Here is a 13,354-nt window from a genome sequence, read left to right as displayed (position 1 = left end):
AAGCCCTTAAAAAAGCATGGGAGGGAATATAAACCCTTAGAATAACATGGGAGGGAATATAAGCCCTTATAATAGCAAGGGAGGGAATATAAGCCCTTAAAATAGCATGGGAGGGAATATAAACCCTTATAATAACATGGGAGGGAACATAAACCCTTAAAATAGCATGGGAGGGAACATAAGCCCTTAAAATAGCATAGGATGGAACATAAGCCCTTAGAATAGCATGGGAGGGAACATAAGCCCTTAGAATAGCATGGGAGGGAACATAAACTCTTAGAATAGCATGGGAGGGAACATAATCCACCCAAATCCATAAGTACTTGCTCTGGAAATGTTTTTCCTATGGCAATAAGCAAATAGCATGGGAATTCCTATGGCAGTAAGCAAAGTATAACTTAGACCTCTACTATTTTTTCCCATGGAAAATTTCCCACGGGAAATGTCTCCTTGTGGTAGTTTCCCCATGGGGAATTTCTCCCGTCTTAAATCCCCCCATGTAAAAATTCCCCAGAGAAATCTATCTCCGCGCAAAATTTCTCCCGGACAATGCTCCCAGAGCATCTCCACACGTACAATGGATTCGCCAACTTGAAAGTAAGACAAATAAAACGAATTTCGTATAAGAATTCTGACAAAACGAACCATCACGTCAAAAAGAACCCAGGGCAAGTGTTGTAAGTTAGACCCCAGGAGAATATGGGGTTTTCATGGAAATGGTGGTCGTATAAACTTTGTGTTGGCCGAAGTTCATCTTTTATCAGATTGCAACTGCCACTGCAACCACGATCATTGCAGCTTTGTATACATTAACTTACTAGTTCAATTAGAATTTCTTGGAAGCAGTTTATATAACCTCAGCATTCTTTTACTTAAAATATTTTTGGGAGTTTATATCTTAGGTAGTAAGGACACATCCATAATGTATTATGAGGTAATAGGATCAAAAATCAGGGATCTTTTGAGTTCTTTTTTTAGCGGCGGGGGGGGGGGGGTCTTTGCGACTGACTGCAACAAATAAACGTTAGTTAGGAATATTATAGGCTTCTCAACACAATTTTAAAATACAAAGACACCATACCTGCAAAAATTTGACAAAATATCAAAAGTCCTAGGACAAATTTTTCTTTCGTCGCCTTTTGCCCTGAAATTTGATTCATTGATGGCCCAGTACAAACTAAAAAAAAGAAAAGTTTTTCAGGAATCACGGTTGCCTGATCAGCCTGAAAAGCTTAATGAAGTGAACTAAACTTCACAAAATGCTGATTAAATTTACTGTCAAGATAAAGATGTAGCAATAGCAAGAGATTAAAAATATTGTTATATATCTTAATGACAATAATAATATTTTATTTCTAGCCCAATAATACAAAGAACTGCAACAGTGGAGTACAGAAGAGAGAAGGAGAAAAAAAAACAAATTACGAAAAAAGCAGAGATTCAAGAGCATGAAATGGTGGCAATTGGCTTGCGTTAATGTGTGGCAGCATTCTGTTTGCTGCCCCAAAGTCTTAAACTGAGCCTTAAGCTTTTATTATAATTTTACATTTTCTTGAGAACAAAGGGTTCTAAACTGTTCAAAATTAAAAACAACAGAGAAACGGAAATTTAGAAAAATATAGTAAATCTTGGGTGAAAAAAAGTTAGGATGAGTTAAATAGTACTCATATTCATAGTTTCGAAACTTTTTTTAAAGAAGTCCAGTAGATCCATATGAAGGTGTAGGGAATTTACTCCTTAATTTCTCGTCATTTTGGAGGAAATTATTTACAATACGCTGTGCACACTGAAGGCAAGCCGAAATCTGGGGGGGGGGGTACCCCCTCCTGGTTTTACCCCCTCCCCCGAAATTTTGTATGACTCGTAAAAACGTAACAAAAATACGCATAATCATATTTTTGACGCGTTTTTATGTTTTTTTAATTTCAGTATCTGGACCTACTTGAAATCCTGAGAAAGAACCTGAGAGGTGAACGAAGTGGCAAAATTGAGTTTTAGCTACAGTCGTTGTTAGAAATTCTTCCATACATTGCTACTGCTGCTAGCCACAAACTATACATGAGGTCTAATTGGCTGTTCCTTCAGCCGATATTTTAGTTGAGGAAAGACAACCCAGAGCAGTACAGAACGGTACAGGGGTACCTGTTCATCCGAAGAACCTGGTTTGACCCTCCCCCCTCCTCCAAAATTTTTTACGACTCATTAAAACGCAACAAAATGCACATAATCATATTTTTGATACTAAGTGATCCAGGGACCGTTGTCTTTCAAGGAGTGGCTCACATTCGCTGCAGTTGGTTTGAGGGTGGATTCTAGGGTAATCGGGGGCGCTTACAACGATTATCGGCGTGCACAAGTTCGCACAAGTGCACAAGTATGTAGAACATGGTCATATTAGCCAATAAAGTCACATTTGGCCAATAACGACGTCATACCGCTCTTGATTTTTTTTTTTTTTTACACGGTAAAATAAACTGAAAACTTTATAAACTTGACAAATTTTTAATTCTAAGAACGATTACTTTCACCTGATATTTTTAGTTTTTTCCCACAACCTTTATATTTTTTGTTAACCTTTATTTAATTTCGAAAACAAGGTTTTTAAATATACTTTTTCTTAGTTTTTTTCGTTTTTCTGAAATTTTTGCCTGCATAAGTTTATCTTTTTATGCTTTATTTGAATTTTGCTCGTTATTAAAAGTCAAACCATGTACCTCTTTTAGAAAAAATCTTAATTCTTGAGCAACTATTTATTTTTTCTAAATAACGTCATAGCTTTCAGAAATTAGCCTACAATGACCAAGAATTTTTGTAATTTTTGTTTTTAGCTGTAAAAAAAAAATGAAAACGAATCAAACTGCACATCAATCGAACCCTCAGAATGTCCTTTACACGTTGTTAATAAAAACTAAAACGAGACTTGAATCTGTAAGAATATATAAGCGTTTGAACAAGAAAATCCCCCCCCCCCAAAAAAAAAACAGAAAATTTTCTGAATAGTGGCGTTTTACTCAAAATATTTTCAAGACAACCTATAATGTTTTATCTCACCAAACGATAGATCGTTCTTTTTGAAAAAAATCATGTATTTACATTCTATGCAACTAATATTTTTAACCAGGAAAAACAAAACAAAAAAACAGATGCCTCGTTCTGCGATCGCATGTGAAAATTTGGTATATTTTTTATGCTTTATTTGAATTCTGCTTATCATTACGAGTCAAACCATGTGCCTCTTTTCCAAATAATTTTAATTCTTGAGCAACTATTTATTTTTTCTGTAGTAGTAGATACAATCTGGCTTACGTAGGCTCATACACTAGTCTCAAGGTGGCGAAACCGTGTGAACGTGTGGTGCAGAGGTGACTAAGGCTGATTTAAGATACTATTTTCTTTAAATCCCAGCGTAGCAGGGGTCAATGATCCAATCGGTTAGATTGGGTCGTCAACGGCCACTGATGTAGTAGACGGTAACTGTCATGATCAGCTGAAAGTAAGATTTAGACGACTGCATTAGCAGTTTAATAGCAAAACAAATAAAAAATCAAACATTTAAAACTGAACATGAAACGGTGGCTTAAATCTCTTGTTCTTCTTCATCTTCATCTTCGGACTCGTTTTTATTCACATCGGAAAGTACGCATTTTTGGGGGTCAGCTCCAAACTTGCACGCGTCGTCACAGAAACCTATTTTGGAGCATTTGCAGTGCGAGCCACACCTCGTCTTGTCGCAGTTGCAAAAAGAAAGCGATGCTAGCCCATGTGGTATCGCAGAAACTAGGACTGGCTTCAATTCATGATCTTCAACTCTCCAGCCCATATCGGTAGCCTGAGGTAAATTAATACAGGGCTTGTGGCTTTGGATCCAAATCAGTGACTGGAACATGCACCTTTTCAAATGAAGCAGAAACGAGATATCAGTTGGCGGTAAACGCCGCAAATACTCCAATTTCGGGTACAAATGTGCTCGAAGATCATTCAGACTGTTGAAGTTAGTCGCACTTCTGCCATACACTGTAACCACGAGCTGCTTACAGAAGTTGACTAAACCATCATTTTACACAGATGATGGCTTCTCTGCAAGGGCTCTAACTTCATCACCTAAGGACCCCAACAAAGTTTCTGAAGACTTCGCAACTCGAAAAAAGTGGACCTTTCCAATTCCATACAGAAAGCTTGGGGTGTCACATCCACTCAAGCTATGGACAAGCGGCAAGGCGTTGCAAAATGTCACTCCTAGTTTTTGTGCTGCCGTATGAATAGGTATGCAGTAGGACGGAAACTTAATCAAAAGCTGCGTGAGGTTGAGACTATCAAAATACAGAAAGTAATGTGCAGGTAGTAAGAAGGTATCAAAAGGATTGGCTTGTCTTATCACTAGTTTGCTCTTTCGTCTTGTAGCCACTTTCTTATGGTATAGTGTCGAAGTATCTGCTTCCTCATGGCAAGACGAGAGGTCATCATCAACAGAGCTTCCATGGGGTGTAACAGTAACAGCTCTATGTTGACTCTCGAAACCTCCAGCGAGATGAACCATCAGACGGGTCAAAATTTTGTACTCCCAGACCTCGAAAAGAACTTTCAAGAGTAGACCTTCGGCTGAGCGACTACAGAAAATCCCGTCTCAGAGTGTTGCAGCTTTGCTGGAGGAACTGAACGGGCTGGAAATATTTCCTCTAGGATCTCCCCTTCTTTCTCGACAGCCAGATACTTCTTTGAGGTTGAACGAGTAGTCCTCACGGGTTCTATCGTCACTAAGACCGTCATACCTGTCACTAGCCAATTAGATAGACTCACAAGCTTCGGGTATGTTCCTAAGAATCACATCGTAAACTCTTATTCCAAAATCTGCTAGCGTCTCATTTTGCCCTGGTCAATAACACCTTCTGACACTCATCTTACATCAACTATATAGTCAGATCGAGGAGAGTCTTCAAAAAGCGTATGTGGAATCATTTTTGGCCATGATTGCAAGCCAGACTGTTGCAGAATGTAGTTAAAGGCTGTTGACTTTGTACCAGTACACAGCTGAGGCTTCCTACGACTTGATGATAATACTGCAAGAGAGGCCGATATCACTGTAGCTCGTACTTCAGCAGCTCACAGAGGGACAAAGTTTGTGTTGAATTTGCAAGACGCAGAGCTGGTTTAAGCAGCTCAGTTTCCCCAAAATATTTTTTTTTGCTCTTTCTTTTTTCCTTTTTTGGCAACAGGGGCAAAAGCTTTTACTATGCCAACTTTTACTTTCGTGGATACGAGCTCATGGCTTCAGAGCCAATTTCTCGGAGGTTCAGCAGACTATTTGCTACGGCTTCTGGAGCTGTATCCCCTGTCATAAAGTTGTGCAGATCTGTTATCGTCGTCTTCAATGGGTTTCCGAACAACTCTACCAAGTCCATAACCCGATTTTTGCCTTTTATTGTCAAATTCGTAAACGCAGTGGTATCTTCATGATGCTTCAGTGCCTCGTAATCCATATTCAGGTTTGCTTTCAGCGTTCCGGTGACTGCTGCAAGAAAGGGGAGAGTAGCCAGATATTGATCCCTGGCATTTTCATGCGTTCTCGCACCAATAATACTAGAAACTCCTCAATGAACTTTTATGTCCAGATTCACAGTCGACTCTAAAGCCAGATCGCATGCAATGCTGCAAAACTGCTCGGTTGTCTTCCTAACACTAAATTTGCGACTTACAAACTCTCTGCAAACTTCTGGCGCTTTTTTAGGCAGGCGTAGCATTTCTTCTAGGGAGTTCAGCGCAGCTGTGGCGTATTTATGGTTTCCAGATGCGAAGGAAATCGGAATCATCTCTTTTTTGGCGTGTATGTGTGATCCCCAGTCCGTAGCTCATTCAGCATAAAGATAGTCGTTTCCGGTACGGATAAGATCTAAATAGTTGATCCAGAGGCTATGATTCCTTATGGTAGATCTGGACTCGTTGTACTACGAGAAAAGCAGAGCAATACTGTCGAACACACCTCCTATCAGTTTACATGCTTCAGAACTAGCTGTAATTTTGAAGTGTTCAATTACATCACTCAGGATTCGAAGTTTCTCGACTGAAGAAGGCACTAAATTGAAGCAGGATGTTTCAAGCCAATTCTCAAATGCCTCCCAACAGAGTGAGTTCATTCCTTCGTAGACCTGAAAGTGAGCATGGAGTGCCTGGTACATGTTCTTTCCTAAAAGGACCTTGTTCGCAGTACCTTCCCTGAGAATTTCCGCTGTAACAATAACTTCGTTTAGTCCTACTCCATCCCTGAGAGATCCAACTGCTTTAAAATAGTTCATGAGCTTGTGAAAACTACCCAACAATAGAACTAGATTAGAGAATTTTTAGGGCTGGGACTTTTGAAGGCCACATCTTATTTCATAGACATCTAGATCCTGACTGATGACTATGTACTTGTTTCCAAGCTTCGCTGCTGTTTTTTTCACAGATGCTAATGGCAGAGGCTACGACTTCATAGGATGTTAGTGAATAAGGAAGCAAGGGTGAGTAACCTACGGTGGTTTTGCTACACAAGAAAAGAACGATTCTTGCGTTGAAGGCTTTCTAACTGGGAGTTTTTTCTTCAAATTCCACTTCAAGAAGTTTCGTAGGACACAACCTACAAAGCGTCCAGCAGAGGTTTAGGTTCGGCACCGAAAATGCCATCGGAGCCTCGTAACTATTTTCAAACAAAGAAAGTAAAGAAGCAGAATCACAAGGTCGCGTTTTCCTGGGGATTTTAACCTTCCAGGTAGGTTCACTAGCTGAAGTGCCACGAGAGTGCCAAGTGGGTTGTCGGTTACCATCTGTCGGGTTCGTTTTTGGGGAATCCTCCCGAAACTTTCGCTTCATACACCAGTCACGTCAACAGTTCTTCCGAAGTCTGCAGGAGACGTTGACGAGCAGCCTGTAGAAAATAAATCATCGTTAAAAATCAGAATTCATTACAAAAGTTTGCAATAAAAGAAAAAAACCGAGATTAAATCTGGATTAATTTGGACATAGAATGTACATCAGTCCCAAGTTCTTGAACCCTTGGTCAAAGGGAAACGGGAAACGGAACAAACTGAATGTCAGAAGACAACACAACATTTGTAATACAAAAATGAAAACCCGACAACGAAAACACAACAATGAAACTACATTGCTAGGCTAGAAAACGTGGTGTACCTCACGCAAGACAACTGACACCCCCCCTAAAATTGTTGTTGCCAGAATCCTTACCTTTAGCTAGATCAGATAAATATCCTAAATCCTTTCCTTTTGTGTTTTAACTTTCGCTACTTTATGCTACTAAAACCTAATATGTAAGATGCTCAGTTTTTTTTTATTGCTATGGAAACCAAATTCGCGTATGCGATCGCAGAACGAGGCATCTGTTGTTGTTGTTTTGTTCTAGTTGAAAATATTAGATGTATAAAATGTAAATACAAGATTTGATTAAAAAAAGAGCGATATATCGTTTGGTGAGATAAAAATTATAGTTTGTGGTGAAAATATTTCGAGTAAAACGCCGCTATTTAGAAAATTTTCTTTTTTTAGGGGGGGGGGGGGAATTTTCTTGTTCAACGATTATATATTTTTGTAGATTCAAGTATCGACTTTGTTTTTATTAACAGCGTGTAGAAGACATTCTGAAAGTTCGATTGATGTGTAGTTTGAATCGTTTTCATTTTCTTAATAGCTAAAATAAATAAATAAAAAAAAATATTGTAGGCTAATTTCTGAAAGCTATGAGTTAGGTCAAGAGTTAGGATTTTTTCAAAAAGAGGAAGAAGGTTTGACGCGTAATTACGAGCAGTATTCAAATAAAGCATAAAAAAATATACTTATGCAGGCAAAAATTTCAGAAAAACCGAAAAAACTAAGAAAAAGTATATTAAAAAACCTTGTTTTCAAAATTAAATTGGGGTTAACTAAAAAAATTAAAGTTGTGGGGAAAAACTAAAAACGCCAGGTGAAATTACTTGCCCTTAGGATTCAGAATATGTCAAGTTTATAAGGTTTTCAGTTTATTTTAGCATGTAAAAAAGTCAAGAGCGGTATGACGTCGTTATACGCCAAATTTGACTTTATAGGCTAAAATGACCATGTTCTACATGCGTGTGAACTTGTGCAGCCTCATATTCCTTGTAAGCACCCCCGATTACCGTAGAATCCACCCTCAAACCAACTGCGGCTGATGTGAGCCACCCCTTCCCCTTTTTTTGAACGATAGCGAGCATTGGATCACTGACTATGATGTGTTTTTAAGTTGTTTGATTTCAGCATAAGCATCTACTTGAAATCCTGAGAAAGAACCTGAGAGGTGAACGAAGTGGCAAAATTGAGTTTTAGCTACAGTCGTTGTTAGAAATTCTTCCTTACTTTGCTGCTGCTGCTAGCCACAATCTTTACATGAGGTCTAATTGGTGGTTCTTTTAGCCGATGTTTTAGTTGAGGAAAGGCAACCCAGAGCAGTACAGAATGTTACAGGGGCATCTGTTCATCCGAAGAACAGCTACTGGGTGGCACTTCCTCCTTACTTTGCTGCTGCTGCTAGCCACAATCTTTACATGAGGTCTAATTGGTGGTTCTTTCAGCCGATGTTTTAGTTGAGGAAAGGCAACCCAGAGCAGTACAGAACGTTACAGGGGTATCTGTTCATCCGAAGAACAGCTACTTGGTGGCACTTCCTCCTGATCTGGTGATGAAACAGACGTTCATGACATGTATGGAAACTAATGGCCGTGTGACGAGAGATAGAGGCATGACTGAATTCCAGCAGATAACTTGGACCTCTGATATGCCTACTTTGGCTCTCGTTAACGAACATATACACAACCTGACTGGCTTCGCGGAGTTGACTTTTGAAAATCACGTAGAAGCGATATCTTAAAGAAGAGCTAGAGATCTGGCGGACATTGAAATGATAGTTCGATACATTGAGCCCCAAGAATCCTTCAGACAGGATTTACAGCTGTTGAACGCGATTGTTGGTATCCGCGCATCATCATCTGTAAACGCAGACGATGCTAAATTCGTGGTAGAAACGATTCTGATGGATACGGAAGCACTAAAAATTGACAAATATTTTTCCAGGAGAAAGGAGAAAGCTACATAGCGAGAATGGACAGCGAGATAGAAATGATTGACCCAGCTCCCATCTTCCAATGTATAGCCGCAGTGGCTAACACCACTGGTTCTGACTTGAAAGAGGTTCTATTGTGTGATCTTTGTACTTTCCCACCTTCTCGTTCAAGTTCGTTTGAGCTGATAAGGACAGCCGCCAAAGCCTCTGTGATAAGTACACTGATGAAAATTGAATGGCTCAATGGTCCAGTGACATTGACAACCTCCCAGAGAGTTTTGAACGGTGATTGGCTAGTTGACAAAATTCTGTGTACCGCCAGAACCACATATTTTGGAGTGGCGAGATCTTTAGTAGAGTATATCACAAGACATTTTAGCCAGGCAGTGGTTGTTTTTTACTCTTACATTGATACACCAACGATGACAAATTGCACACAGCTGAAGAGAACTAAAGGTTTGTCGTGTCCAAGGATTGAACTATCTCCTAACATAAAGCTCTTTAAAAGTAAGGAGGAATTTCAGAGAAATTATTATTATTGTTATTATTATTCATTTATTGCCCGTCAAAAAAAGGTACAAAAGGTACAGTAGACGGAGTAATCGCTAAAGAAAACAAAAAGAAAAAAAAGAAGAAAAAGAAGGACACAAACACACATTGAAAATTCAAACACATGACAAAAAGAACTCTTCATTACATTAATACGAACAATGATGCTAACGAAAAGATGATAAAAGTTTCTTTTAAAACGGGAGAGAGATTTATTTATACTATTATTATTATTATTATACATTTATTACCCGTCAAAAAAAGGTACATATACGGAATAATCCCTAAAATAACCAAAAAACAGAGAGAGAAAAAATTCATCACATACATTACATTAATACAAAATAAATATTGTGAACAAATTGGTGACCATGGGTGATTAAACTTACTTTGAAAACGGGATAGAGATTTATTAATGCTAATATTAGGGTCAGCTAGCTTATACAAATGAATAATTTTACGGTTTCTTGTCCAAGGGGGCAAATGTAGAAGATATTTAGCAAATCTGAAGAAGATTGATCGTAGGTTCTTTTTATGTGTAACTGTAAAGAATTTCCAGAAAGGAGCAATGTTAAGCAGATGTGGAAGGGCTGTGGCGTTGTAAATTGATGCTAGAAGGTAACGGTTGAAACGTAGTTTGCTTTTAACGATTACAACGTAAGAAATGCTAATTCTACGCTCAACGTGAGAAATCAGCAAACGACGTGTGTGGCCTATAGATGTGCCAATTGGAAGGCCCAGGTTTGTAATATGATCTGCGGGTTTAACAAGAGAACCATCCAGATTTAGAAGAGAAGTAGAGGGAATTCGCCAATTGAAAAGGATAACTTCGGATTTCTCAGGATTAAAAGACAGACCGATTTTTGAATATTCATCTTTGTGGATTTTGAAATTCTGCTCAATGCACTGGACCGTACAGCTGAGATTCAAGATGACATCAGCATAACAAATAAGAGACATATCGATTCTCTCAAGAATGCATGAAGGAAGACACTTTTCTTGAGCATCCAGGACACTATTATTGAACAGGGTTGGGGAAATGAGAGCTCCCTGTCTAGTCGCTTTCTGAACCAGGATGGGGTACTGAAGAATCCAAAGCTTATTTGAGGGAATGAAAGAGTTCGGCTTCACACGAGAATTGGTCCAATTATATTGGGATTGATGAAGAGTCAAATGCAGCGGGAAACGGGAAGGAACTTTTAAGCGCCCTCTTAGACTCCTATATAAATTCCTGAGAACAGGGACAACTGATGGGTTGACGCCTTGCCTTGCCATATGAAGAAGCATGGGCGAATCATACTTTCTCCCGAAGATTCAGCGTCGGCGAGGGCAGTAAAACCTGCTGTAAGAGCATGAGAACAGCCAAGATTAGCCTGAAAACTGAACTGATATAGGGGAACGTAACACTTCTGTCTTAACTCATCAAGAAAAAGAAGCTCAAAAAGTTTGCATATCGTAGTAGAGACGGTGATGGGACGGAAAGAGGAACATTGCAGCTCAGATTTTCCTTTTTTGGGAATCGGAGTCAGATCATTAATACGGAACGAGGATGAAAAAATACCTGTAACAAATATTATTTGCATGAGAAGGCTGAGGTGACGTACCAATAGATAACTTCCATTAATGATGTGTAGAGTGCTCACCTTATCTATCTCACAAGACGCTTTCTTTTTAAGTTGGGATATGGCTTTTATGACAGCGTCACAAGTAACAACAAAATCAAGGTCAGGAGAGTCATCAATGAAGTTGCAGAGCTCGTCACAAAATTCTGACTCTGAAACAGGATCAGGCTCAGAAAATTCATTTGAAAAATGGGATATCGATTTGGACACAGGAATGTCATTCGGGTCTGGCAAATTGAAGGAGATAGTACGAGGTAATAGCTTGCACAGTAGATCAGGTGAATTCCTGACCTTCTCTGAATAAATTGTATGCATTTTAGATCGATGAAGGGCAAGTTCATTAGCAAAACATTTTTTTGACACATTTCTCAGTTCATTGACTATTTCTTGACGGAGACATAGGCAATCTCTCCATAATTTTTGCCAAAATTTAGCACGGTCACAAGCTTCAGACAGTGCTAGATTTCCTGACCACCCGGGAACTTGGGAACACGTATTTTTTTAAGAGGAACTGTCCTTTTTTCAGCACACAAAAGTGCACGGCAGATTTTTGCGGAGTAGATATCAAGAGTTAATCTAACCTCATTAATGTCTTTATTAGAAGACTTTTTCAGAAGATGAAATGGAACCCGGATCTTGTTTAGGATGCTATCTGAACTTTCGATGAACTGATATGTGTCAATTTTATTCCAATCGCGAGAAGTATACCACTTATTCCTGTGAACAGTATGAGCCTGTAACACTGGACCCTGAGAAGCTTCTCGTTCAAAACTAGAAGCAATAGGAAGGTGGTCTGAAACTTGAAATTTAGAAACTACCTCAACACAAGGTATATCAAGGTTATATGACACAACATGGTCAAGGTTAGATGTACAAGAGGAAGAATGGATTTAAGTAAACTGACCGAGACGATTTGAGTTGAACTTTAAAATGATCAGCGAATATTACTAACAGTAAAGAAATACGGATAGAAACTGAACACAAGATGCAATTTAAATCACAATTAAAATCACGTACGATCAAACGTAGTATTTTCAGTTTAAGGACATCACGAAGACAAGAGCTAAGTTTACTAACTGTTAATGAGAAATCTCTCTCCGAATCTTCATCTTTGTAATCTGTGGGTATATACAAATTTATTATTACGCACTCACCAACTCGAACAGCTAAAAAACTATCACTAGAAAAGAAAACACTAGAATTAAGATTCGATGCTACATAAATAGCAATACCACCAGAAGCTCTGCCTTTAGAAGCACTACGTTTAGCTGCAACCGAAAAAGTTTTGAAGGGGGAACTAATATCAAGTAAACTAAGGCTGTGGTTGGCCAGGAAATGTTCCTGCAAACACAGAATATCATGATTATGAAGTATATTTTCAAGAATAGGTCTTTTTTTTTATAAGACCACCATTAATGTTCCAAGAGAGAAAATGAATATCCATTTATCTACTTAGCTGCCCGTTTATCGGTTTGAGCGTTGCCAGGGCATTTGATACGGTAACAGGTGTGATTAGACTCTTTACATGTAATGCAAAGCACGTTCTGAACACATGGATTATCCCTGGTGGAAGAGTGCTCCATGGAACCACAGCGGGAGCACAGTTCAGCGTTCTGACAATCAGCAGCAAGATATCCTTGTTGATGGCAGACAGTTAACTTTTCATAACCCACCTTCACAGAATTTTTCAGAAAGAAATCGAGATCACTCCGTTGTTCAAAATAAATCTTGTAGACACGTGACTTGCCACACTGCCAAGCTTTGACACACTTTAGAATAGTTTTCTCTAGATATTTTTCGTTCATTTCTGTCGGTACGCCTTTTATTATACCGATAAAGGTGGGAGATTTAACAGAGGCTAAAAGGCCAAGGTGGAACTTTTTCATCTGGTCAGAAATTGAGGAGGCAGCGGTTTTTTTACGACAATTTTCCATTCTGATGAAGAACGTTTCACCTCTGAAATATCATTTGCAGCTTTAGGACATATTTTATCAATAAAATCTTTCCTTAATAGTGGAGATGAAAGAATGGACGGGCAATTTTTTAACACAACAGCATAGGTAAGATGATTGGATTGGTCCTCGGTGCAAGACGACTGAGCGGAAGATGGCCAAGCAGAAGT

General features: G+C 38.9%; 1 protein-coding gene across 4 annotated transcripts in view; it reads right to left on the bottom strand.

The window, feature by feature from the left end:
* LOC148947082 (zwei Ig domain protein zig-8-like) overlaps positions 1-13,354 on the bottom strand; it is a 409,223-nt gene that overhangs the window by 309,053 nt on the left and 86,816 nt on the right. For 3 of the 4 annotated variants that reach the window (XM_089097251.1, XM_089097254.1, XM_089097253.1), the window contains exon 2: positions 1,082-1,177. In XM_089097251.1, coding sequence (XP_088953377.1) covers positions 1,082-1,160 — 79 coding nt within the window. In that variant the 5' untranslated portion in view covers positions 1,161-1,177. Of the gene's footprint in view, positions 1-1,081; positions 1,178-7,215; positions 7,260-13,354 lie in introns of those variants that run through there. The other variant, XM_089097252.1, reaches the window with a different exon arrangement.

This window comes from Artemia sp. Qi Xiang Cuo, chromosome 11, assembly GCF_049724085.1.
Source record: "Artemia sp. Qi Xiang Cuo chromosome 11, ASM4972408v1, whole genome shotgun sequence".
NCBI lineage: Eukaryota > Metazoa > Arthropoda > Branchiopoda > Anostraca > Artemiidae > Artemia > Artemia sp. Qi Xiang Cuo.
The sequence above is the reverse complement of the archived record's forward strand: the minus strand, read 5'-3'. Positions and strand labels throughout refer to the sequence as shown.